This window comes from Martes martes (genome assembly GCF_963455335.1).
Source record: "Martes martes genome assembly, chromosome: 16".
Classification (NCBI taxonomy): domain Eukaryota; kingdom Metazoa; phylum Chordata; class Mammalia; order Carnivora; family Mustelidae; genus Martes; species Martes martes.
The window spans coordinates 30,191,151-30,219,072 of record NC_137904.1 but is presented as its reverse complement, the minus strand read 5'-3'; the positions used below and the strand labels follow the sequence as shown (position 1 = coordinate 30,219,072).

General features: G+C 36.4%; 1 protein-coding gene across 6 annotated transcripts in view; it reads right to left on the bottom strand.

Moving 5' to 3' along the window:
- The window catches only part of BCAS3 (BCAS3 microtubule associated cell migration factor), a 581,171-nt gene that overhangs the window by 335,413 nt on the left and 217,836 nt on the right, over positions 1–27,922 (bottom strand). For all 6 annotated transcript variants that reach the window (XM_080825313.1, XM_080825315.1, XM_080825314.1 and 3 more), the window contains exon 15: positions 16,517–16,781. In XM_080825313.1, the coding sequence (XP_080681439.1) occupies positions 16,517–16,781 (265 nt within the window). The remainder of the gene's footprint in view (positions 1–16,516; positions 16,782–27,922) is intronic.

Genomic DNA, 27,922 nt, shown 5'->3' with positions numbered 1-27,922 from the left:
ATATATGCCTCCTCCCCCACTTTAAAAATTTTCCCTATCCTACCATATTGTGAACAAGGCAAATAAAAGCAGTTAAAATCACATTAGGCAATCAAGGAATCAGAGCTATAGATCAGAAAGTACCTTAAAACAGTATCATATCAGTGACAAAGAGAAAACTTTTTAGTATAGGTTTCTAGAAGCACAAACTACAGTCTGTTGACAGTGGTGGTCAAAGGAGTCTTCTAGGAACAGAAGGTGTAAGAGACTAAGTGCTATAAAGGAATGAAGCGAACCAAGTAGAACGTTTGGAGGATAAAAGAGCATTGTCTTGTGTTATCATTAGGGATGCAAGGATAAATACAAAATGGCAAAGATACAGCTGTGAAAAAGCAAAAGGACGTGAGGCTGTGTAGACGGTACCCTACAGGAGAGCACTGTGATTAGGAGGCCTGCATTTTCTTCTTATTTGTTAATCCTTTCGTGGACACAGACCTTAGTCACTCCAGGTACTCCATTTTTCTGAAAGTTTACCATAAGAAACTTTCCTATAGGTTAGACTCCTACACTAATATCAAATTCTCTTCTCATCACCTTTCCACACTCATCTACAAGATCCACGCTTGTTCTGGGACAGAAGCCTGCTTGTCAGTGTCACTGACAGGAGACTAATATTTTCAACTATTACATATTTTTTTAAGATTTTATTTATTTGACAGAGAAAGACACAGTGAGAGAAGGAACGCAAGCATGGGAGTGGTAGAGGGAGAAGCAGGCTTCCCGCTGAGCAGGGAGCCCAATGCGGGGCTCGATCCCAGCACCCTGGGATCATGACCTGAGCCAAAGGCAGACGCTTAACAACTGAGCCACCCAGGTGCCCCACAACTATTACATTTTGTAATTGGATTCATGAAGCCCACTGAAAGCTGATGTCCATGTAACAACCTGGAACCCCAAGAAGGCAATTCCATAGGAAGACCTCCATTCCTAAATATCCCATTATTACTGTTCTTGTTCCAACAATTTCCCTGTTCTCAGACCTCAAATAGATGTTCTATCCCCAACATCTCTTTACAAGATAAAAACCAGGTAATGAGGGGCACCTGGGTGGCTAAGTGGGTTAAAGCCTCTGTCTTCGGCTTGGGTCATGATCTCAGGGTCCTGGGATCGAGTCCTGCATCGGGCTCTCTGCTCATCAGGGCGCCTGTTTCCTTCTCTCTCTCTCTCTCTGCCTGCCTCTCTGCCTACTTGTGATCTCTCTCTCTCTCTGCTAAATAAATATAATCTTTAAAAAAAAAACAAAAAACCAGGTAATGAGTTCGTAGGGGGCACGTGTGTGTGTTTGTGTGCATGCACATGCGTACACTTTTTGCTTTCCACAGACGACCAAAACTTTTGGTCTGCTTTTAATATCCTGCTATGGAACTGACAGGGATAAAAATCCAAAATATACCCGTGAGTTAACTAAGTTAACTCTGTAGTTGAAAAGCTCCCGACTTCTTGACTCTGTCAAAAAGAGCACAATGGTAGCTTGTTTTGAAACAATCACTGGAAATCTGGGCTCCGAAAAGTTAAAAACACTGCTTAGCTCTCGCTTGCCATCTAATTTAATATTAAAGCTTTCTCAGCCAAACACTCGATAATTATTTAATCAGAAGCAAATAAAATCCTTTCAGAGTATATATAAAGTATCCTGTGCAAATGAGAATTTCCTGAATGTGGGTTGTTTTGGTTGGGAGGGGAGTGTCTATTTTTCTATTTTGTTCTTTCTCTCCCCCCGCCCCTTTCCTAAATGAGAATGACAAGCTTCCCAGCTGCAGTTCCAGGACTTTCACCCTCCTTTTTGACCTTTTCTCAGGCGTATTCCAGTATAATCTGTAATCTACTCAAGTAGGAAAAGGAAACAGCAGCGCCCTGGTGAGAAACACTGCCTTCTGACCCACATACCAAACTGGGCGGAAGCAATGCTTGCTCCCAGAAGCCAACAAGAGTAGAACACACAATTAAAAGAAAATGAATAATATACACATAGTTTTTTTTAAAAGACTGTTAACAACAACCAGTTTATGGTGACAAAGTTCAAGACAGAAAAGAGTTCAAGGACAATTCTCACTGGGTGTTGACTTGTGTCTCCCTGTAACTTTTCTGGGGGGGAACGACAGATGATGAAATAAAAACACTGCAAAGCTTAATGCATTTCAAGCAAAAACACTTGTCGCTCTTCAACTAAACAGTTGGCGGTGACACAGATACAGGTATTTTAGGGAAGGGTGGGAAGGTAAGAAGATAAGAAATTTCTCACAAATTGACTCAGAAACAAGAATGCAATCTTTTTTTGGGGGGGAGGTGGGATTGAGGTTTTTAATGACATCGTCATCACTTCTTCCCACCACATACAAGGTAGCCTGTATGGAGATTTGTACTAGTGCTTATGACATGTCAGGAGAATTAAAACTTCATGTTCTGGAGAACTGAAATGCTACTAATTACTCAATAACTATTTATAAACTTATTTCTTATATATTTACACAAATATATGTTTATAAATAATCAAAAATCTGCAACGTGGTTTTCCTTTTGTAGTCTCAATACATTTTCACCTGTTAATTATTATTGTAATGTGCTCACAACTATCGTATATAAATCGATTGTTTTTCTTTCCTTAAATCTAAAAGAAACTCAATTAAATGTAAAAAGTTGAAACACAAAAATTAAAAATCAAAAGGAACTAATTGTTGCTAAACTGCATATACAGCAAGGACAATCTAGGCTACTCTGAAAAGATACCACAGCATGCTTAGATCAAGGAGTCCTGGACTGTAAAAATAAGCCTGGAGAAGGAGATGAGATCAGGCGTTAAAACTTCGTTTACAAGATGCAAGAATACAAGCAGGGGAAAATTAAGAAATAAGTCTGAAAAGTTTTAGAGATAAAATAAAGTATATGGGACAGGCAATGAAATATACTGTAGGAAATTCTTTTGCCTACACTTCCTCTCTGCAATTTAGTCTCAATCACACAGCAAACCCAGATTTATAAACTGAGTGAAAAAATTCTCTCCTGCAAGTGGGAAATTTATTAGTTTATTGTTCTTAGAGCACCCCAAGATTTGAGATGAAAATTTATAAGAGCTGGTACTCTTAATATTTAGTAAGTTTAAGCAAGTTTTAATTCATTTTAAACATTAAGACTGTTTGCTACACTTACAATGAAAAACCAAACAAAACAGTAAATAGACTATATTTAACACTAGAGATGACAAAGCAAACTCTTTTATAAATAAGAAGAATAGAAGAAAAGGATCCTGGGTCTTTCACTTTACGATTCAAATTAGTCATAAATCTGATATAGTTAAGCACCTAAAAATTTCCCACTCTTCTGAATTGAGCTCAAATAGCGTTTTGAGACTAAGTGCTCAGAAGTGAAGACTTTTAACCCTGGTGAAAAATCTCCACAATTAGCATCACTTAGACCAAATCTGGGGTTCCATGAACTCCCCAAAGTATAAATAAATCCTCACTGAAATTCTTTTGAAAATACACTACACCCATATCCTCCATGCTTATCTCACAATGAATTCTGTATCATGTCAGCAGAGCGAACAGAAGGATGAACTTCACTAGCCAAAGGGGGGGAAAATACATAAACTTATCTGCATCATTCAACAAATATAACTTTATTACTGAAACTGTTGAACATACAGGATGTGGAAGAATTGGGGTTGGCTCTGAAATAAAAACAAACACTGTTAACAAGACACAATATTAAATAAGTTGCAAGATTTAAGGTGCATTTGTTTCAGACTTGGAGGATTCAAAATTACTTAATTCAACATTTGCAAAACTTGTCTCTTTCAAATAAACACTGCATACTTCAGGAAAATTTAAATACAAAATCAAAGTATTTTCTGTTGACACCATAGTAGTAATATGTAAGCAACTTTCCTAATGATCAGAAGGATATAAACTGGAATATCAATAGCAAAGATGCCCTTCTCCCTACAATGTTGTTCCCTCTTTCCCACCCCCACCACATAGAAGCTTTCCTTCTTTTTACCCATGACTGTTAAGGATATTTTCTGGCTCTATTTCAGCATCATGACTCAGGTCATGAGAAGTGTCAAAGATGCATTTCCTTCAGATGGGAAAGAGCAACAGATTTTAACAACCATACAAAGTTGGGAGTATAATACAAAAGGGCCAAGTCAGCACTTTTGACAGCAGGGAAGATAAAACCTTTTATATTCACATGTATTTTATTTCCAGCTTAAAAACATTTAAATATCTTTCTATCAAAATATGCTTACATGTCCTGCTCAAGAAGAAAACAGGAAACCCATACCCAATTTAGCTGCCTAAATTATCAACAATTTCTGAAAGAACTGTTCACTCTCCTGAAAAAACCAAAGTATACTATATAAGCATTAATAAACTGTTCAAGTCCTTGTCTTCAAAACTTATTTTTCCAAAAGCAAAACCAGGAATTAACCTGTGTACATAAAAACTCCCTTGATAGAAAGTCCTTGAGAGTGAGAACCACAAAGAGGAGGGATACTATGACCATATCTGGGCACCATATCCTTCCCTGGAATTCTCCTGCCTTAGCAGAAACACTTTTTCTTAATCAGCTGGATCATTGCCAAAAACCATATTCATTTATCAGTACTGTCATTTTATATTTTCTCTCATCCATGATTTTATCAAATGTGGAAACACTTCAATCCATTCCAAAATTAGACAAGAGTGAAATACTATTGAACATACTAAGCATTCCCTACTAAGGATGAAAATGGAACAGCGTGTCTCTTCTGAAGCTACCAACAATGCCCACATTAATTCCAGTCTATCCATTCTGAAATAGTTTCACTCCTGTGCCTCATTCTAGCTTCAATATTCTCACCTGCAAAAACATATCACCCAATGTTAATAACTCTTTCAATGAACCTTAAATCCCTTTCCTTTTCTCATCCTCCTCCAAATTCTAAGTGTCATTTTATGCTAAGAACAGTTATACTAAGAACCGTAAAAGTTTCTATTTCTCAGTATGTGTAACCCTGGCACAGCCCTGACCTCACTCTCCCTACCCTTTTGTAGCTTATAAACTATGAGCCAGCAGTCAGATTTTTTACTTCCTGCTCAGATTTTAAGTTCAAGAGTACTCATGGGTGCTACTCCCAACTCTGATAATTTCTAAATCTGCTTATTTGATTTGGTCAGTCACTCAGACACTGGCCATTATGTATCCTAAGAAATAATTTCTACTGTCTTCTCCCTCTCCATTTTTTTCTAAAACTAAATTTTGAAAAAAACATTTCAGTGGACTCTGACCCAGAATTTCTTATTAATTGTCTTCCTCATTGGAAAAGTAAGGCAATGGTAACATCAAATTCTCTTGTTGTTATTCTCCTCACTAGACTGAAGTAATAGACCTTTTCAACTTCCTGAAAACTGACTTCCAACCTGATTGTCCGAAAGTCTCTACCACCCCACGCCCACCCTAAACAGAGGATTCCTTTCTGGGAAAACAGACCAGTCTAAGAGAAAAGATCTACAAATAGTATTGACTGGGGGTTCCCTAATACAACTGCCAGTCCCACCTGAGGGATCAGTGGGAACTAGAAGCTGGTATGACCTACTCTGCTCAAACAACTTCCAATCAGCTCTTTGATATGGATGTGATTAGCTGAATAAAAGTGAAATAAATTAATAAATAACATTTCAATAATAAAATAAAAATGAGAATGGTCACCAAGGATTCCTAGACATCCAGGTCAATATTTTGGTTTAATCAGTCAGAGACTGGGCCGAGGCATCCCTAACTTTTTAAATCTACCCGGGGTAAATTATAATGTACAATCAGGGTTGAGGACCATTGTCCTAATAAGAAAGATAATGATCACAACAAAAAAACTGAAAAAGGAACTCATATGAAATAGAGATAATGCAAGAAGCAAAAAAAGTCTCCAGAATTGTATTATATATCAAAGAAATAAAGAATATTCCATCTATAAAAAAGACAAGGCTGTGATAAGAAAAAAAATCATTCGGAGAAAAGGATATTTTAGAATATGTTGCAGAAATAAAAATACAAGATTAGAAGATAAAGTTGGGATATTCTCATAAAGTAAAACAAAAAGACAAACAGAAAAATAGAAAAGGAAGTAACAGGTTCAATGTAGGAGATCCATCATCCAACTAACATGATTTCCAGAAAGAGGCAAAAAAGAAAACAGCAAGGAAGAAACTATGAAGAATGGGAAGAAGAAGCCTCTGGGGAATGATACCTAAGAGTGGAGAGGGAGGGGTGAGCAAGAGAGTGCCATTTTTCTTTGTAAAATTGTGGTCTTATTTGACTTTTATAATAAATTTATTACTTTGATAAAGAAATTACATTAAATAGTTACAGAAAAACAATAACACTCCAATCAGTGTTAACAGAAAAGACCAGCAGAGATTAACAATAAGCTCTAATATTGCCTCAATGGTAGAGTTTAATCACTCTGGTCCCATAAAGCATGCAGATAACAAGTCCTTGAACAGTAATATATAGAGAATCGAAGAAAGGAATTTTTAGAACATACGGACACCACTTATTCAAATTATTAAAAAGTTCGCTTCCTCTCAACTACCTGAATTCATTCACAGAAGCTAGGTATCTGGAAGGGGTACTAAAGATGGATTTTAATTAATAGTAATATATTTCACAAGTCTGATTCTCTACAAAGACTTTGAGAAATAAATCACAGAAAACATAATAAAAAGGAAACCAGGTTATTATAAAATGTTATAAGACATCAACATCCATAGTACACCAGGTTCACGCCAGGGTTGCCATGATTACAATCATAGGAAAGTTTAGAAAAGATCGCCCTCTAGAGGCATGTCTCATTAACCATTTTAAAGTAAAACTTCAAAAATCTGGAGTTTGATTTGCCAACGTAAAAAAGAGAGAGAATGTATTTCACCAGCAGTAAAAAAAAAAAAAACAAAAGAACAAATTCCAGGTTAGTTTCAATTGCTAATTACTGTATGTGGCATTTAAGAGAAAATGTTCACAGGGAAACAATATGGCATATTCCAAATGAAGTAGACAAAAGGATAAAATATTCCAACAGAGTTCAATCAGTTTTTATAGCACTACATTTTTAACATTTATTTTAAAGGCAACATAAGAGTTTTTAAAGATACTCCACAGGTCATTTTATTTTCCTCAAAAACTATGCTATCTGAACCTCCCTCTCAATTTTGCTATGTACCTAAAACTGCTCTATAAAATAGTCTATTAAAAAACTTTGCTATCTTTATTTGAAAGATGGTTCCTTCAGTTAGTGTTTCTGAAATGAAAGCATTTTATTTTCAGTAAGGTACTAATTATAGCATCTCTCTTTTCCATCCATTTTCCCTAAAAAACTCATCTGCTCTCTCTGAGAAACAATAGGAAGTGACATGAAACTATTTAAAATGCATACAATTTTGGTGTACAGTAAAGGTAAAGACTAGCATAATATTGTAATTTTGCAACATCATAAAAAGGATGACAAAAGAACTTAAAACAAATTCAACGGGAACACTATTAGATCTAACAAGTACAAATCAGAAACAAAACTTCAATCTGAACTAAAACAATAAAGTACACATAACCAGTAAAAACCCAGGTAGTAAACTAAGATAGCCGAAAAGAAGATTTTATCCAGTTAACGTGTTTATACTATATACACACACACACACACACACACACACACACTCTGTGTGAGATGAGGCATAAAATTTAAAGCAGAACTACAGTGCACATGATTGATTTTTCTTGGCAAAAATTAAAACATACAAATGGAAACTTCAATCCACAAGTAAACAGTGATGTGGAAAGAAAAGTCATGAAACATCACATTATTATTGATTGTCTTAAGTAGGTGAAACTATATAAGGCTGAAATGTGGTTGTTTTGTATTTACAACTGTAATGTGGTCTGTATCAAGAAAACTACTGATCAACAAAAGCAAGTAATTACAAAACTATCAAATAAAGGCTATAAACAATTTCTGAGTCGTAAAAAGAATGCATCTTACAGATGCTAAAAAGAAAAGTGATGCTACCAGTTACCTAAAAGTACTTCACTAAAACCTGGAGGCTTCAAGTCCAAGAACTCAGAGGCCCCTCTAGAGGTCTCAATCTCATCAGCCAGCTCCATTTGGAAGAAGCAGAATCTGGAATTCAGAGGCCAAAAGCTGTGACTCAAAGAAGACTCCTCCCCTGAGGAACAATGAGTTGATGGGAAAGGGGACACTTCCAGGAACTCTGGAGAACAGAAGTGAATCAAAAACCCTTCTGTTAACTCGATGGAAACAGCAGGATAAAAAAAAAAAAAAATTGGGGGGGGGGAGCCAGCCCTATCACATAATGAATGCCATATTCCTGAACCTACATTGGAAAACTAATTTGTAAAGTAAAGAAATGGAAAGACTAAAAGAATAGGTGAATAAATCAATCAAATTATATTTCCTGATGTAGCATATTAAAATGAGCAAAAAAAGATGCAAGAGAAGGAATGCTACTGCTCATACTTTCAGTTTTGAGTTGGTATCTTCCTTCATTTCAGAAACAGTATCAGAAGTCAACTTATCAATTCTGAGTCCAATAATGCTATAAAGAGTCTCTACATAATAAATTCACCATTATATTTCATTCACTCATTATTCAGTAAATTATTCATTTATTCTGTTTTCTGGGTAAGAGGCACTACACAAAAATATGAAAAATGAGTCAGTCCTGTAAACCCCATCAATAAAAAACAGTATCAATGACAATAATCTTAGCAGCTAATCTTTTACTAAGGATTTGCTATGTACCAAACACTACTTAAAGTTGCTGTGATCCAGACAGTAACTCTGTAAAGGCAGGTAATATTATTACCCTCATTTTATAGTTAGAAAATTAAGGCACAGGTATATTAAGTAACTTGTCTAAGATTACAGAGATAGGAAATCATGGGGGATAGAGTCTTTCACAGGTAGTCTGACTTCAGGTCCTCCAACTGCCTGCTCAAGCCAGTTAGAACTTAGTAATGGAGATCATCAAAAAAAGAAGAAAAAAGGTAGGAAGTCGTAAGCAACAAGTACAGATAAAGAGCACAGAGAAGGAGTAAATACATGAAGTTACACACTTAACATGAAGAGGCAGAAAGTGCATCATAAGCTGAGCTGAGCTTAAAAGATGCCTTCATCATTTACCTGAAGAAACAGGCAGAAAGCAGTTCAGGGGTAGGAACAAGGTGTTAGAATTGGAAAGCAAAGGCAAGTCATTAAATTTGCATGGGGCATAAATAATAGTGGAAGAAATGGTTTCTTCATTCATCAAAAATTTTCTGACTGGTAGAAGAAATGCTGTTCTCCCAGAGGACAATTTTCTGACCCTTTTTTTTTTTTTAAAGCTCCCAATACCTACCACCATCCTCACTTTCTGATTCCATTAAGAAACAAAAGCAGTCTTCTCTTTCCCCTCCAACTTTTCCCCATTTTCTTGCTCCCTTTTATTTCAGTGTTTCTTGAAAGACTTATCAAGTACTGGTTTCCTAATTTCTCTCTTCCTGTCCTACCAAAATCCACTGCTATCGGCCCCCTAACTCTACCAAACTGCTCTTATCGCAGTCACATGTCCTCTATGTTACTAAATTTGATGGTATTCTTTTTCTCACTCTTTATCTTAATTGACCTATCAGCAGAATTTAATATATGGTTCCCTCCCTTTTCTCAGAAAAAAAAAATGTTTCTCATTTGGCCTCCAGGATTTCTCATGTACGGTTTTCCTTCTATGTCACTAGATACTTACTGGTGGAAGGCGCAGGGCTCAGTCCCGAGACAGCTTCATCTTTTTTTCATACTCACTCAAACTCACTAAACGATCTCATCCAGCTTTTGGGTTTATTTATGCCTTCTAAACATTTATCCTCAGCCTAGTCCTTTCCACCAAACTCCAGGCTTGTAGGACCCAAGTATCCACTTAATATCACTAGGACGTCAAAGACACATCTTAAACTAAACATGTCCAGAACTTCTGCTCCTATCCCTATCCCCAAACCTGCTTTAACATTGTGTTCCTCATTTCACCTGAAGGCAACTTCATCCTTCCAGCTGCTCAGGCCAGAAGACTTCCTAGTCATCCTGACTCCTCTCCTTTCATACCTGACACAACATATACCAGAAATCCTGTTGACCCTACCATCAAAATGTATCAAGAATAAAATTACTACTCACAACCTCCATTATAAACGATTCAGTCTAAGCCTCGTCATCTCTCACCTGGATTTTTGCAACACTCTCCTAACCAGTCTCACTAGGCTTCTACCTCTGTTGTCAAGCTAAGACTGAATTCTCAATACAGATCTCTATTCCGATTCTGCTAGAATACAGTCTTACCACATCACTCTTATTCTCAAAGCTCTCCATGGCTTCTCCATCTCACTCTGAGTAAAAGTCAGAGACTGACATTATCTGACCACATTTCCTCTGTGACCTCATCTTCTCGTATACACCTTGCACAATGTCCTCTTTCCCGTTCCTTGAACACTCCAGGCACATTCCCAGTGCAGGGATTTTACACTGGCTATTCCTTCTACCTCGTACTTGTTCCCGATATCTGCATGACTTCTTCCCATACTTCCACCAGGTAATTGTTCAAATGTCATCATCTCAGTAAAGCCTGTAGGAAGCTTTCTAAAATTTCAAACTGCGATCCTCTCCAGGCGTTCTCTATTCCCCCTTCCATTCTTTAATTTTCTCTATAGCATGTAAAACTACCTCCCAACTCATCATCCACCCATCCATCCTGTTCATTGTTCATATCACTCCACCAGAAAGTCAGCTTCATGGGAACAGGGATGTTTTCCTCTTTTGTTCACTGCTATACTCCTAGGGCTCAGGAAGAGCACCTGGACATAGTAAACATTAATAAGTAGTTGTTGAATAAATGAATGTTATTTCACAGATGTTAAAATAAAAAGCAGCGTTAGCATGAATAAAAAGCTCTTCATTCTGGCAAGTAATGATTTAAATCTAAATTGTTTTTATTAGAACATCTAAAGATGTTTGAAAACTTTGGCTCAAAGCCTTAGAGTCTACATTTTACCAATAGGCAAAGTGTCAAGATACAAAATACAAACAAGGAAAAGACCCTATCTTCATGGAGGTCAACCTAACAGGAGACACAGGCATGTCAATGAACAAGTAACATATTATAATATGTTTGAAGTATGTTCAGAGTACCAATATCAAAGCTGATACAGATGACACAACATTGAGAGATTTTTAAGAGAGGCTTAAGAGGTGAAGTAATATTTTTAGCTAGATCAAAATGAAATGGGGTTTCAGTAGGCAATCAAGGGGGGAGTAATAATTACTTCAAGTAAAGAAAAGTATATAAATAGGAAAGAGGCTAAGAAATGAATACATGTGGCATATTCAGGGAAGGGTACAAAAAACAAGGTATGGTGGGACAAGAAGTTAGAAATAAGGTGGGGTCTTCTCTAATGTTCTAAAAGAATGATGAGACACAGAAAGAAAGATTTTAAGCAGAAAAGTATAAGATCATATTTCTGGTTAACAAGGGAAATGCTTGTGATAGTCATAAAGGGATGAAGTCTATTGAAACAGATGAGGTAAGAAATGATGATCAGATAGTCTTAATCATCTTTGTGTCAAGGACTACTTGGACAGTCTGCGAAGGCCTGTGGACTCTTTTTCAGAATAATACTTATAAATGCATGGAATAAAATAAATAGAATTACAAAAAAACAATTACATATATATAGAAGCATTATCATCAATATATGCTAAAAATTAAGTTCTGCTATAGTATTATATGTAATAAATATTCAAATCAGTAATATTATTACATAACATAACTGCAAAGCAATGTTAAACATAATATTTCAAAATATGTTCAGTAATTGAAAACATTTCAAGATACATTTTTTAATACAATGTGATATGAAGACGTGTTTTTATTGGTGACAATGTCACAAATACAACTAATACTACTATCATGTGTTGTCTATATTCAAAATAAAAAGAAATGCTTAATTTTTGTTAGAGGATAGTAAACACAACAAAAGAATTTCTCCCTATGCACATTTATGGATCTTAAGTTAAGAACCGTCTTAACTTAAGAGACTAAAGTCTAGGCAACAAGTTAGGAAATGAAGGAGATATTTAGAGAGAATATATTTCAAATAAATAAACATCCTCTGTTAAGCAAAAAAAATTTAAAAAGGCAAACAGATAAAATAACCCTAACCTAAACTGGATTGACTCCAGAAAGTAAAAAGGAAATATCCCTATATCAACTGTTATTTAACAGTTTCCTTTACTTTGCTAAAAAGAGCACAGACAAACAACGGTAATACCACCAAAGCATGATTCATTTTCAAGATGAATCCCTCCCTGTTCAAAGGTTTACATTGTTTTTTGACCAGCATCAGACTGTTTATCCACACAACTGTAAATACATCATTTTTAGAACTAACCAACAACAATGCCCATTTTGTTTTGACAGTAAGACACAAAAAGAACATGGAGAAAAATGACCATCACTCGAATGTCTATGCTTTAAAAATAAGAAATACTATACAGAATAATGGGGTGACATTCCAACATAATAAAATTTTAACATGTCACCAGGAGGAAAATGCCTCCTGAAATTCCTTCTTTCAAAGGGAATGTTAAGTGCAGCACTACTGCAAAAAAGTATAATCTCTTCTCTGAGATGCCTTCTGTTAGCTTCACTCAAAAAAAGGAAGAGAGCTGTGAAAGCAATCAAGCTGAGGGAAAAATCATATATTTTCACTCAGAAATCGAGTATTGTTCTTCAACTATGTGTTCTTTCACAAACAACAAATCTTTAATTGATTGGCATCTCGCACCCTTCTACAAAAATACACTGAAAGTTATTTGTTCACAGTCATTTAATTTCGGACTTTTCCCTTGGACTGGGAGATACACAAGAGCAGATTACCTCAAATTTTTGTGTACAAATAACCAAAGCCTAGCACAAAACCTGGTATGTCGTAAGCTTAACAGGGAAGGAAGAACAGGAAGAAAAAAAGAAGCTCAAAAGAAGACTTTCTGAATACATATAAATGTAAGGACTAAAAATCCTTCCTAATTTTTTACTATTATATCTGTTCTCTGGTCAACCTAGTTGCCCCACATGCATTCTGAATCTTTCTCCATCAAGTGTTTGGTGAAATTTAATTGAAGAAATAAACTCAACACAAAGAGAAACGTCTTCAAAGACCTATATTATGAGCTAATTATATAACAAAATAGTTACACCTAAAAGTTTAATTATTTCTGAAGTAAAATTTCTTGCAAATGGCTGAAAATACAAATATTCCATAGCTTAACTAAGCTTTTTTTTTTTAAATTTCAAATGCTTTTTAAAATGACTGTTTTTACCCAGGACTGATTCTAAAAGATTTTCAACTTTGAAGATCATGGGTCACTAGTTAAATTAAATAAACATAAATAACAACTTTTTTAATAAAAATAATGGGGCCAAAGCATAAAGCATCATCTAAGAAGAAAATAGAAGTCTCGAATTTTTTTGAGTTATAGAATTTCTCCCCAGAATCCATTTACCTACATATGCTTTCAGTCTATCTTAAAACTTCCTACAAAAAATACATATCTAGGATTGATTAGGTATTACAAAAAGATGTATGTTTAAACAGAAGCTAGAACAAATAAGGATGGATATATAGTCAAAAGAACTACAGAAGTACTAAAAGAAATGCTCACACATGCATGTTCATAATAGCACTATTCAAAACAGTAAAAAGGTGGAAACAACCCAAATATCCTTCACTGGAAGAAATGATAAAATATCGGTATATACATACTGTAGAATATTACTCGGGCATAAAAAGGAATGAAGTACTGGGGCGCCTGGGTGGCTCAGTGGGTTAAGCCTCTGCCTTCGGCTCAGGTCATGATCTCAGGGCCCTGAGATTGAACCCTGCATCGGGCTCTCTGCTTGGCGGGGAGCCTGCTTCCCCTCTCTCTCTCTGCCTGCCTCTCGGCCTACTTGTGATTTCTGTCAAATAAATAAAATATTAAAAAAAAAAAAGGAATGAAGTACTGATAAATAATACAATGTGGCTGTACCTCAAAAACATACTACATCATATGAGCCAGAAATGAAAGATCACATATTATACGACAGCAGTTATATGAAATATCCAGAATAGGTAAATCCATAGAAATGGAAAGCAGACTGGTGGTTGCTAGGAGCCTGGTAGAGAGGAACAGAGGAACTGGCACAGTCAGTTAAGCCTCCAGCTCTTGGTCTTGGCTCAAGGTCGTAATCTCAAGGTCATAAAATCAAGCCCTGAGTTAAGTTCTGCACTCAATGCGGAGTCTGCTTAAGATTCTCTCTCCATTCCTCTGCACCATGTGCATGCGCGCTCTCTCTCTCAAGTAAGTAAATAAATCTTAAAAAAAAAAAAAAAAAAGAACACATGGCGTTCTTCTCAGGTGAGGAAAACATTTTACAACTAGTTAGAAGTGCTGGTTCATCACTGTGAATGCACTAAATGCCATGAAATTGTTAACATTTAAATAGATAACTTTTGGGAGAGGTCCCCTCCGCCTCTTGAACACAAATGCTTGTTTCCTTCCCCAGATTATGGAAGCTCTCAGCTATGATCTGCTCAAATATATCTTCTAGACCTCTCTTTATCTTTACCCCCTCAGGGATCCCAATAATTCTCATATTGGAACATTTCATTGAGTCACTAACCACCTTACACCAGTTAGAATGGCAAAAATTGACAAGACAAGAAACAACAAATGTTGGAGAGGTTGTGGAGAAAGGGGAACCCTATTACACTATTGGTGGGAATGCGAGTTGGTACAGCCACTTTGGAAAACAATGTGGAGCTTCCTCAAAAAGTTAAAAATAGAGCTACCCTATGACCCAGCAATTGCTCTCTGTGTATTTACCCCAAAAATACAGATGTAGTGAAAAGAAGGGGCACATGCACCTCAATGTTCATAGCAGCAATGTCCACAATAGCCAAACTGTGGAGGAGCTGAGATGCCCTTCAACAGACAAATGGATAAAGGAGATGTGGTCCATACATACAACAGAATATTACTCAGCCAACAGAAAGGATGGATACCCAACATTTGCATCAGCATGGATGGAACTGGAGGAGATTATGGAACTGGAGGAGATTATGCTAAGTGAAATAAGTCAAACAGAGAAAGACAATTATCATATGGTTTCATTTATTTGTGGAACATAAGGAATAGCATGGAGGACATTAGGAGAAGAAAGGGAAAAATGAAGGGGGGGAAATCAGAGGGGGCAACGAACCATGAGAGACTATGAACTCCGGGAAACAAACTGAGGGTTTTAGAGAGGAGGGGAATTGGGGGATGGGTGAGCCTGGTGATGGGTATTAAGGAGGGCACATATTGCATGGTGTTACATGCAAACAATGAATCATGGAATACTACAACAAAAATTGATGATGTACATAATAAAAAAAATTTTAATAAAAATAAAATAAGTTAACAACTTAAAATAGTTACTTTTACATTATGTAAAGTTAAGATCAACTGAATAAATGAAAATTCATTTCTGTAATAACCATAATCTCTCTAGCTAAAATTCCCTATTCTTAAAAACCTAAATTGGTCATCTGTCAAGGAGAACCTGCAATGCTTTAGAAAAAATGTCATTTAATGTAAACAAGTAACTTTCTGTCATTCCAGTGGAAATAAAATGGTACAACCATTCCAGTATTATCTACCAAGGTCAAGATCCACATACACACCCAGCATTTTCATTAAAAAATGAATACACATTTGCATGAAGGAACATCACTATATACAATATAATATATATATTATATATATATATACTTTATATATATATATATAATAAACCAAACCACAAACCTGCCAAATACATAGTAAAAAGGATAGATAAATAAATGAATAGAAGCATATTTGTACAATAGAAGATGTAAGAGCAATGGAAATACATAAAGTAAACCTACACAGAATAACATGAATTAATCTCACAAACATAATCCCATGATGATATATTTTTAAAATAAAATGCAAGTGCTGGTCTAAAACACATGATTGGCAGCTATTCCTCCAACAATGAATATTTCTTAATGAGCTATAGTACCGACTCTGGTTAAAGACAAAGTTTTCTGAAAAAATCTATAGGTATGTGATTCAATCTATAAATTTATAAAAATAATCTCAACTTCATATTCCACACATGTGACATAAAGTATGCCTTAGATATTAAAAAAGTTAGCATGGCAGAGATCATCATTCCTATACTGGCTTCAATTTATTAAATTACTTAATAAATTTAAGAATGTCCCCAAATGAGCCTAAGATCTTCTCTTTGCATGAACAGATAAGGGGGGAAAATGTTTTAATTATTTTATCCCAGATCTCAAAACATAAAGATAACAAGAGAAGAATGGTAGGGTTCAGCTGGGAGAGAAAAAATTGGTTTACCGTGCAGAGGTGATCCAGAAGGGCTACTTGATAGACCTGGAACAGGGCTACAGCGACCTCCTTGCTTAGACGTCAGTTCTTGTTCAATTTCTTCCAGCCCAGCACTTTTCTGGAAACGGCTCATACGATTCACAACTCGTGGTGACATATGTGTTCGAACACAAGGCTGGCCACCATAAGGGTTGATGGGGAAAACATGGGAAGTCCCCCGGAGAGTACTGACCACAACCCAGCGACAGTCATGGCTGAAGCAGATGTCTTGTACCTAGAAATGGACAGGGAAAAACACAAACAGGATTGAAACTATTTGGATTAATATGTTAATGGAATTTAAATTTTTTTTAAAAGGAGGGGGAAAAAAAACGATTTGGATTTATCTAGTATCACACATATGACCAGATCTAAATAGAAACATCTGCCTTGTTACCAAATTTACCCCATATTAAGTTATAAATTAAAAATTTTATTCTACAGGTGAGTTACCTGTGAATATTGATCAAAACTCCCTATCAGGAATTCTGTCTCTTGCAGCACAGAGTGCCAAGTCGAAAATCAGAACCTAGGCAGTTTCACCCTATAGATCTACAAATATATATGAGTCAGGTTTATTTCTCTAAATTTATTTACCTTCTAATAAGCATAAAATAGTAAAAATAAAAATAAACATTATACAGTGTAGGTGCAGTTATTAATCCAATCCTTCACTGAAGGATTAATAACCATTAATATTCATTAGGTTCCATGCTAAGCGCTAGAAATAAAAAGGTGAATAAGAAAAAAATCTTTGGGAAAAGCTAAAGGAGCCAGACATAGTCTCGTGATCTGAAGAACAACTCTGCACACATCTGCTTGTTCTTTTCTGTGCATAAGATTTTTATTTAAAAAAAAAAAAAAAAGACGAAGAAGAAGAAAGAAAGAATCTTTGGGCTCACAGCCTAACAGGAGAAAAAGACAAGTAAGAAATGTGTGAGAATGTAATATAAACAAAGTGAAGTATCTGTCTTATGTACCAGGCACAGTGGTAAGAAAAAGGAAGAAATATATGAAGTTTCTGTGAAAGGTAAAAAGGAGATGGTGAAGGTGGAGATGTAGGAAGGGCCTGGATTCTGGAAATAAGTTTTGACATAGGAAATACAGAGAAGGAGAGAAGGCAGTACAATTTAGATATATTGAGACATTCTACATTAGATATAAATGCATAGATAGAAGATGGAAATGATGAGCAAGTAGTTCAGCATATCCAAAAAAAAAAAAAAATTTAAAAATCAGACTTGGCAAAAGCCAGAGCAAGAGGTATTTGGATTTTATTTAGGAAATAGTGGAGTCAAGGGACACCTGGGTGTCTCAGTTGTGAAGCATCTGCCTTTGACTCAGGTCATGATCCCAGGGTCCTGGTATCCAGCCCTACATCAGGCTCCCTACTTGGCAGGAAGCCTGCTTTCTCCCTCTCCCGCCTGCTTCTCCCTCTCCCACTCCCCCTGCTTGTGTTCCCTCTAGCTGTCTCTCCGTCAAATAAATAAATAAAATCTTTTAAAAAGAGGGGGGGCGCCTGGGTGGCTCAGGGGGTTAAAGCCTCTGCCTTCGGCTCGGGTCATGATCCCAGGGTCCTGGGATTGAGGCCCATATCGGGCTCTCTGCCTAGCAGGGAGCCTGCTTCCCCCCACCCCTCACCCCCACCACCTGCCTCTCTGCCTACTTGTGATCTCTGTCTGTCAAATAAATAAACACAATCTTTAAAAAAAAAAAAAAAAAGAAAGAAAGAGAATGGAGTCAAGATTTCAAATTTGGAAGGATGATTCTGAGAGAGAAATGTAGGGGAGTAGATTTGCAGCAGGGATAAGGGTAAGGAAAATTATGTAAAAGTTCCTTCAATAGTCAAGGATACAGGACTCTTAAGAAAAGTGGAATGCAGAAGAGAAAATGTATCAAAACACCCTAATCTCTCTCTCACACACACACACACACACCCACCCCTCATATATCTCTAGTGGTTGACAAACTTTGGCAGACCATCCAGTCTCTATTTTCTGCTATAACTACTCAACTCTGTCCTTCTAGTGTGGAAGTAGCCACAGAAAATATGTAAATGAATGAGTGCAACTATGTTCAAAAGAAAACTTTATTTACAAGTGGCTGGACACAGACTTGATTTAGGGAAAGTTAGTTACTAATTTGTATGACTCTTATCAGGCGCTGAATATAGAAGTTCCATTACTTTCAGATTAGCAAACTCAATGTACTACTTTCAGCTAGGTATCACTCTAATGATGACAAGTTGAACAAAAATGTGCCCATTTATTTTTATCCTTAAAAAAAGAAAGTCAAGTAGGGGCAGCTGGGTGGCACAGTCAGTTGAGCGTCCCTCTCTTGGGGTCATGGGGTCGTGGGATCAAGCCCCATGTGGGGTTCCATGCTGACTTGGGATTTTCACTGCCTCTCCCTCCCCACCCTATGCACATGCACGCTCTCTCTCTCTCTCATCAATAAATGTTTTTTAAAAAAGAAAGTGTATATATGTATATACACATATATATTAATATGTGGCATATTAGCTATCCTTGTAACATGAGCTAAGTAAAACTCCTCTGGCAGTCAGAGAAGCCCATACTTTCCAATATATTAGATCTTCAAATAAGCCTAAATTCAGATGAAAATCCTGACTGCTACTCCATAAACAGTCCACCAACAAAAGCTACAAGTACACATTAAAGTATAAGTCTCTAAAAGAGCCCAGAACCTTTGAAATAAAAAAGAAACCATAGTCTTATAGATAAAGACAAGATATTTCATTGCTAGACTATTGCTAGACAAAAACTATCACTACATGGACAAACCCAAAATTCAACCATATGCCTGCCCATTTCAATCACTGTGATATATGCCCTAATGACACATTAAGGTTATAATTAAAGAATCTACTGAAACCTGACAAATTTAACACCCAGGGATTCTAGAATTATGAATAAAAAGCCAGTTCACAAGTGGTTTACCTCTGTAATTTGCCTACAATAACTTCCAGCTAAACTGACTTATGAAAAAGCAAGAGAAAGTATAAGGAGCAGGCCCCCCCCCCAAAAAAAGTATAAATAGCAGAAGCAAAAGAAAAGAAAAATAGTTCCATACAAGTTTAATATCATATTATCAAATGCATTAACATGAGCCAGAATCAAATATATAAAGAAAAAAAAAAAAACACCTGTAGACTTATTGAGTAATTTATGTCCCATCCACAGTGCAACTAAATCATGTTATCTAAAACCTTGTCCAAAACACTTACAATCAAGACTGCTTCCTAGTCTGTCAGTGAAAGGAAGTTTCCTTCTTTCATTTTAAAAATACTTGTGATACGAAGTGGCGCTAACAATCCGTATCAAGGCAGGAAGACAGAATTCCACCTCAGTGCTTACTTAGAAAACTGCTCTTAGAGAACTGATTCTGCTCTATGACCCTGAGGACACATCAGGATACTTAAACGAACAGAGAAGATATTAGCTGTCAAGAGACAGAGAGAGTTTAATCCTTTAAATAACCTAGAGGATAACAAGTTGCCTACTCACAAAATGTGAAATGATGTAACTGTTGGTGTTATCAAACAAGTTGGGGGTTTTTTTACTACACTATTAAAGACAAGAAAGACTATAAATAAATAAATAAATAAAGACAGGAAAGACTATATATAATGGCAAACTAGTAATAAAATTATGACATCATCTGCATGATTTTTGGACCTCAGTTTTGGAATGATACTTCTAGTAAAGATTTTTCTCATCACAAAGCAGGGAAGCTACATGGGAGGTGTATCTCTGATTTAGTGATACAGTACCATATATCATGGCAAATAACATTTACCAAGTACAGATCAAGCAATTCTTAGAAGTTTAAACCAGTACAGGTATAAAACGTACCTGTACTGGTACAAAACGTACTATCCAAATACCTACCCTCAAATTTAGGAAGCAAGCATATTTAGACAACTGTGATTTTTAAGAACCATTTACTATTCTGAAACTCAGGAATTGATTCAATCAAGCAGATGTGGACAGCAAAAGACAGATCATATGGCTCCAACTTAGCATTTCACACTGGTATGAAGCTGGAACAGAGAATGAATGTGAACATAGGACAAGCACAGGTTTCTTCCATAAAAGGGGTCAGCAAACTTTTTCAGTAAGAGGCCACAGAGTAAAATTTTAGGCTTTGCAGGCAAGAAAGCAAAACTGAGGATACTATGTAGGTACTTAGAATAACAAGAAAGAAAACAAATTTTGACAAAATTTTCACTGAATAGAATTTTTTGTAATGTAAGTCTACTAATAAGAAGAACGGAATCTATTTTTTATAGGAGATAACAGTTTGTTCATTCGGGGTTCAAAACTAGTATTATTATCATCAAATAGATCCCAAGGCTTTATATGTTTATAAAAACCATTCTTGGCTCATGAGATGGACAAAAACAGAGGGCCACATATGGCCAATGGACCACAGTTTGCTGACCCATTTTATACTACCACCACAGTAGTAAATGTAAATTTGTCAAATTATCATAAAACTTCAAAGCAGAAAGGACCTTGGAAATCTAAAGTCAAAGTCAAAAACACAGTAAGACCCTCAGGTCAATATTATTCTTATGGTTTGCAAGATACTCCACAGTAAAGAGAGGGAAAACTACAAAGAAAGCCTTCCCCATAAGAAGAATCCATGTAAGATATTAGTTAGGAACATGAAACCAATGAGATTATAGTTCTTTTCTAAATCCAGCAGCAAGCAGACATTCTGTATTGTCTTCAAGATGAATATAGCAGTATTCAATTCAACATTAATACATAATTATTGGAGTAAGTCATCTGAGTTGGAAAAAAAAGATCACACATACACACATAAGCCCTACAACCTGGAGATAACTATTTCAAATTATCCTGGACATCTCAATGCACAGACAGGTATGTATAAATATTTATGTGTATATTTATGTGTGTGTGTGTGTGTGTGTATCACATAAACCCAAATATAGATACATAAAGACATATGTATGCACTTACACATATAATTTTTCACTGGATAAGAGTAACCAATTTGAAATATAAAATAATACTTCAATATCATACAAGATAGTGAAAAGACATGGAAACAGCACTATAAGTATAAAGTATTTACATGTGATTACAGGCTTTCCCTACAGGTAGCATGTAATGGCAAATATGTCAGTTACTAGCTACACAGCCATGGAAAACTTAGTTAACAACTCTCCGCCTTACGGTTCTTCATTTGCAAAATGGGAACAATAATACAAGTCTCCTGGGGTTTTAGATTTAATGAATTAACATGTAAAGCACTTAGAACACTGCCTATCACTCACTAAGCACTAAACAAAGATGTTTACTGTAATTATCATAATTACCATAAAAATACATCCCTACTCTGTTCAAACATCTCTATTTTTACTGCTAACAACACACACTAAACCACTATCATCACTCCAACAGGTTACTACATTACACTCTGAACTAGGCTGTTATTTAGGACTATCTACAAGCAACAAAAGACAAAGTAGATAAACTGTACTTATTCAAAATTCAAAACTTTCCTGCCTCAAAGAATACTACAAAAAAATAAAAAGACAACCATAGGGGCACTTGGGTGTCTCAGTGGGTTAAAACTCTGCCTTCGGCTCAGGACATGATCTCAGGGTCCTGGAATCGAGCCCTGCATCAGGCTCAATGCTCAATGCTTCCTCCTCTCTCTCTCCCTCCCTCTCAGCCCACTTGTGATCTCTCTCTCTCTTTCTCTCTCTCTGTTAAATAAATAAATAAATAAAATCTTTTAAAAAAGAAAAAAAGACAACCATAGAATATGACAAAATATTTCTAAATAATATGTCTGATAAGGGCCCAGCATGTAAAATACTTAAATATGTCTTTCAACTTGACAACACAAAGACACATAACTCAATTAAAAATTAGCAAAAAAAAAAAGTCTTTTTTCCAAAGAAGATATAGAAATGGCCAAAAGCACATGAAAAGATGCTCAACATCTTTAGTCATTAGGGAAATGTATATAAAAAACACAATGAGATACCATTTCATACTGAAAAGAGTGGTTATTTAAAAAAAAAAAAAAAGGTGTTGATGAGGATGTGGAGAAAGAAACATGAACCCTCATACATTGCTGGGAAAAAAGCAAATGGTACAGCCACCTGAATTCCTCTAAAAGCTAAACATAAGACTTTCATCCTTAGATACCCAAGAGAAATGAAAACATGTTCCAAACAGAAACCTACACACTAATGTTCATAGAAGTATTCCTTAGAATTCAAAAGTGGAAACGACCCAAATGTCTATCAACTAATAAATGGAAAAAATGTGCTCTATACATACAAGGGAATATTATTCAGCTACAAAAAGTAATAAAGTTCTGATACATGCTACAACATGAACTTTGAAAACACTAAGTAAAATGAAAGAAGACAGAAAAGGCTACCTGTTATCTGATTCCATTTATATGAAATGGACAAAATAAGCAGATCCATAGAGACAGAAAATAGGTTAACAATTGCGAAGGGCCAGGGAGAAGGGAACGGGGAGTAGCCACTCATGGGTACCAGGTTTCTTTCTGGGGTGATGAAAATGTTCTGGAATAAAATAAAATAGTGATTGATATACAAGTCTGTCTACCAAACCCCACAAAACTGTGCACTTTAAAAGGGTGAACTTTATGTATGTGAAGTATGTCTCAATAGTTATTTAAGAAAATGAAAAAACTAGTTAGTTCTCTGAAAGGTAAGTTCTATAGCCTCTTTTTATAGTTTGTGGTTTCATTTACCTGTCCTTTGGTTCTTTGAGATGTCTCTATTATTCTAGGCTCAAAAGAAGATAAGCAACTGCTAAGAATCCTAAGCTAGCATTTTATCGTGCCCATCTCGGCTCACTTCACATCTGAGGCTGGGGTAAATGAGTGAATACAGTATAATATGGGGAAACACTATAACCAGATGTTCTTATTATTAAGTTTCCTTCCATTCAGCAAAGAAGTGTGGCATAAAATGATAAGGAAAAAATCAAGCAGAGTACCTAAAGTAGTATGGGACTACTCATTAGACACTCACTATAATCAATTTAGAGCTTTTAAGTATACAAGTGTCAGGATTCTTAACTAATGGGATATGAATTTTTAAAATACAGACTGCTTAATTAAATGTTTTGCAAATTTTTATTAGATTATATAATTTATTGTTCATTAAATGGTTCCTTTATTATTTGGCATATTGATAACATCTCACACTTGTTTTTTCTTGTAATGATGTAAAATTTAGCTATCAGAAACCATTAGGCCTCTAGAAAGCAAATATATTTGTTCCTTAAAATATAGTGTAGCTATATATATAATTCTAATTTATATAAATATTTTTTGGCAAACTGGATTATCCTTTTTTAAGTATTCTGTTGATTTAATAATCCAAAACAACAATATTTGGAGCAATCAAATCTAATATAGCACACATACACTCACACAGAACAATTATGCCCATTTTATCAAAACCTAAAAAAAACCTCACTCCAAATGTATATTTAATTCACAAAACAGGTTGAATTCAAATTACATATGATACAAGATTATTTGAGCACTAGAATTAAGTGGTACCCCATTTAAGCATCTAAGATATAGAATTCAGCATTTTACAGGGCTTCCATTTATGCCACAAATTCATCACCAAAACCCAACTAATAATGGAAATAAAAATATAGGGTTATTATTTTTTTCTTTTGTGAGGGAAGGTGGGGCAGAGGGAGAGGAAGAGGGAGAACCCCAGCAGGCTCCATGCCCAGCACAGAGCCCAATGCAGGGCTCGATCTTACAACCCTGAGATCATGACCTGAGCCGAAATAGTCAGACACTTAACCAATTGAGCCACCCAGGCGCTCCAAAGTATAGAATTATTTTAACATCCTAAAATCTAAAACAAAGTTCCTCAAACTTTAGTGTGAAAAGAAGCACCTAAGTTACTTGTAAGAAGTGCAAATAAGTTGGTCTTACCTTCGGGATTATGATTCTATAGGTATTGGGAGGTGAGAGAGACATGACCAAAAAATCTGCAGTTTCGGAACACTCAGATAATGACTCTGCTACTGACCTAAGGTCTGTAATACAGAGCTATAGAATAAAGTGACCAAAAATGGCAGTCCCCCTAATTCTGTACCAAATGTTAGAAAGCATAAAAAGAGGTTTTTGTTTTTGTTTTTGTTTTAAATAAAGTAATAGCAATGATTGCCTAGGACAAGAGTGAGGCAGAAGATTGAAAAAAGTTGTAGGATGTTTTCTGGAATGATGAAAATGTTGTGTAGCTTGACTGCAGTGATGTTATATGAATGGGACTAGCAGATGGCAAATCGAACACCCATCTCCAATCCTCCCTCTCTCACCTGACACCAGGTGCTTCACATGTGCAAGCCTGGCCTCTCCCACAGGAAGTGTTGACACAGCTATGATCAGTCAGCCAGAAGCAGGATGCTATTTTGCAGGATTCTGGGAAAGTATTTGCTTCCTGATTTAAGAAATTAACATCACTGAGGCTGCCCATATTCCCCATCTTAGTGCCTTGAATTCAGAAACAATGCCCACAAGAATGGCAATTACATAAAGCCATCACAAGGGAAAGAACAAAAAAGTCACAAAGACATTGTCGAACAACTGTACCAAACCAGCAACAGCATTCTTATAACATGACAAAAATAAACCCCGATTTTTTAAAAACCAACATTAAATGTGATTTTCTTTCTGTAGCCAAACATACACCTATGATTCAAATACCAATTTGCTTTCCAATTCCCTTTAAAAAAAAAAAAAAAAAGGAAGGAAAATCCAAAAGCAGACAATACTTGGATAGAAAGTCTGTAATCCAAGAGTATTATAGTTTCAGAAGCCCCTAAGAATGGCAACCAAAGCCATAAAGACAAGTCACATATATCAAAAACTAACTGGTCAAGGTCTAAGCCCTCAGATGATGTTATATTTAATGAAAACTTACATGAAAATACATAAAAGAAGTTATTTGCTTGAGAATTAATATACAAGTTCTAGAGATATTCCCAACACTACATTTCAATAATTTTATCCTTCAAAATTGATATAGATACTTTCATTAAAATGTTATAATTCTGACTATCATGAAAAGGTTAATGGCAATAAAAGTTTGCTTGGGAATAAGTGGCTTAGAAAGGAAATGTGTTAAAGATGGATAATCTACACATACCTTCTAGCCTATCTGCCCCCTTGTTCCCCCTATGAATTCTTCATAATCATTCATTTAGTCAGTAAATATTTATGGAAAGTTTTTTAGATGTTTTACACTCTTCTAAGTACCAAAAACTGAAAAATGAGCTAATGCTAATAAGCAGTAGGCAATTATCATCTGAACCAGCAACTACACTCTTGGGCACCTATGCCAGAGAAATAAAAATTATGTTCACATAATATATTCGTAATAGCCCCAAACTAAAAACTGTCCAGGTGAAGGTATAAACCTGTGTGAGTTAGGTCTACTCATAGAAGGGCAATGTGAGGGAATGGTTGAGTAACCTCATGGACACACAAACCTACACAGGTGGTTAAATTGTACAGAACTAAACACACTCACACACACACTCATTTCCACACAAACACACAAATGCACAAACAAGTATAAGTAAACTCAGTGAAACCTGAAAAAGATCACGGATTGTACCAGTGTCAATATTCTGGTTGTGATACACTCTAGTTTTGCAAAATGTTACCCGTTGAGATAAACTGCGTCAAGCGTACACGAGATCTCTTAGTATTTCTTACAAGTCTATATGAATCTACAATTATTCCTATAAAAATTTGAACTAAAAAAAAGTTAATACGATGCCTCACACACACCACAGAGCCAGCAGTGCTAACATGGCCTGGTTCCTGCTGCAACCTGAACTTGAGAAGTAACAAGGATGAGGGGTATCCAAGATGCCAGAGGCTGCAGGGGTGAAACTTGGCAGTGTTGGGAGTGTGGGCACACTCGCAGGATGCTGAGAAGTAGCACTAATGCCCATGGGGAAATAAGTGGCACCCATGCTGGGGAACAAACACTTGGTCAAGTGAGAGGAAGGCCAACATTCCTGGCTACCCCAGGAGTATCTGCAGGCCAGCCTCCCCTGCTAACAAGATGGAGGATAATGTTACCGCCTGGCAACTGTCACTGGAACAACAGACATGTGCACATTGAATACATTAGTCTGTGTTCTCCTCTAGGGAAAGTAGTCCCCGTCCTTGTTGGGGAGTTGGGGGGAAGGTGCCCCAGAGAATACCCTGTAAAGAAGTGTAAGCAAATTCTGCAGTAGGGAAGAGAAGCTAAAGTGACCTGGTAGGACTACTGCTATGCTGTTGATGAACGTGTAACTGGTATTAATGGCTTAACTAACATGCTTGTAAGTGTCAGAGGATATATCCTCTGCCATGAAGAATGAAATAGTAATGGGGAAAGCGCACAACAGACCACCTACTGGGCTTCCAGTTCCTTCCACGTTATACAATAGAAACAACAGAATCCCAGTAGGAAAAGTTAGGTAGTGACTTAATGGCTGGTGAAATACTCAGGTGTTATTCCAGTACAACATCGCCACCTGCCTGATCCAGCAAACAAATACATTGCCTTTTTCAGATGGTGGCTACCAACCTGCTATTCAGTTCTTGAAAATGAACAACTGACCCATGAGGCCTTGTGATTTTCGAGACCAACACTGGGTTGGGTCAACTCAAATTTGATGATGAACATGGTGGTGAAGGCCCAATAGAGCTTGCTAGTCAAATGGAAATGGTATATTCCAGAGTATGTTCCAGCCCGGCCCTAGAAAAAGCATCTTGTTTTCACAGCTACTTTATCAGCTTCTCCACCTGCCTTAAGCAACGGCACTGGTTCAATAGACCCCTGGTTCACACAACTTCCTCTAAATGCCTGTGCCTGATTCCCTGATGGCTTGCCTAAGATGAAGGCTGACGGTGTCCACTAGCCTGTGGCAGGTGCGCAAACCCCAGCAAAAACTCTGCCGGGACCAATGAAGCAAAGCCCAATCAGCACAGTAGGATAATGGAAAGCTGTCACTTCTGTTTTAGTTGACGGGTCACTACAGCTCTGGGCCCATCACTTCTACCTGTTGATATATCCTCTATGATGTTTTTGTACTATGATGGCAAAGGTAAGTACAGAGAATAGATACAACGCAGAGTTTAGATATTTACTATTGGCCCTTCACAGAAAAAGTTTGCTGAACCTGCTTTATTTATTTTTTTCAGTGTTCCAGATTCTTTGTTTATGCACCACACCCAATGCTCCATGTAATACATGCCCTCCTTAATACCCACCACCAGGCTCACCATCTCCCCACCTCCCTCCCCTCC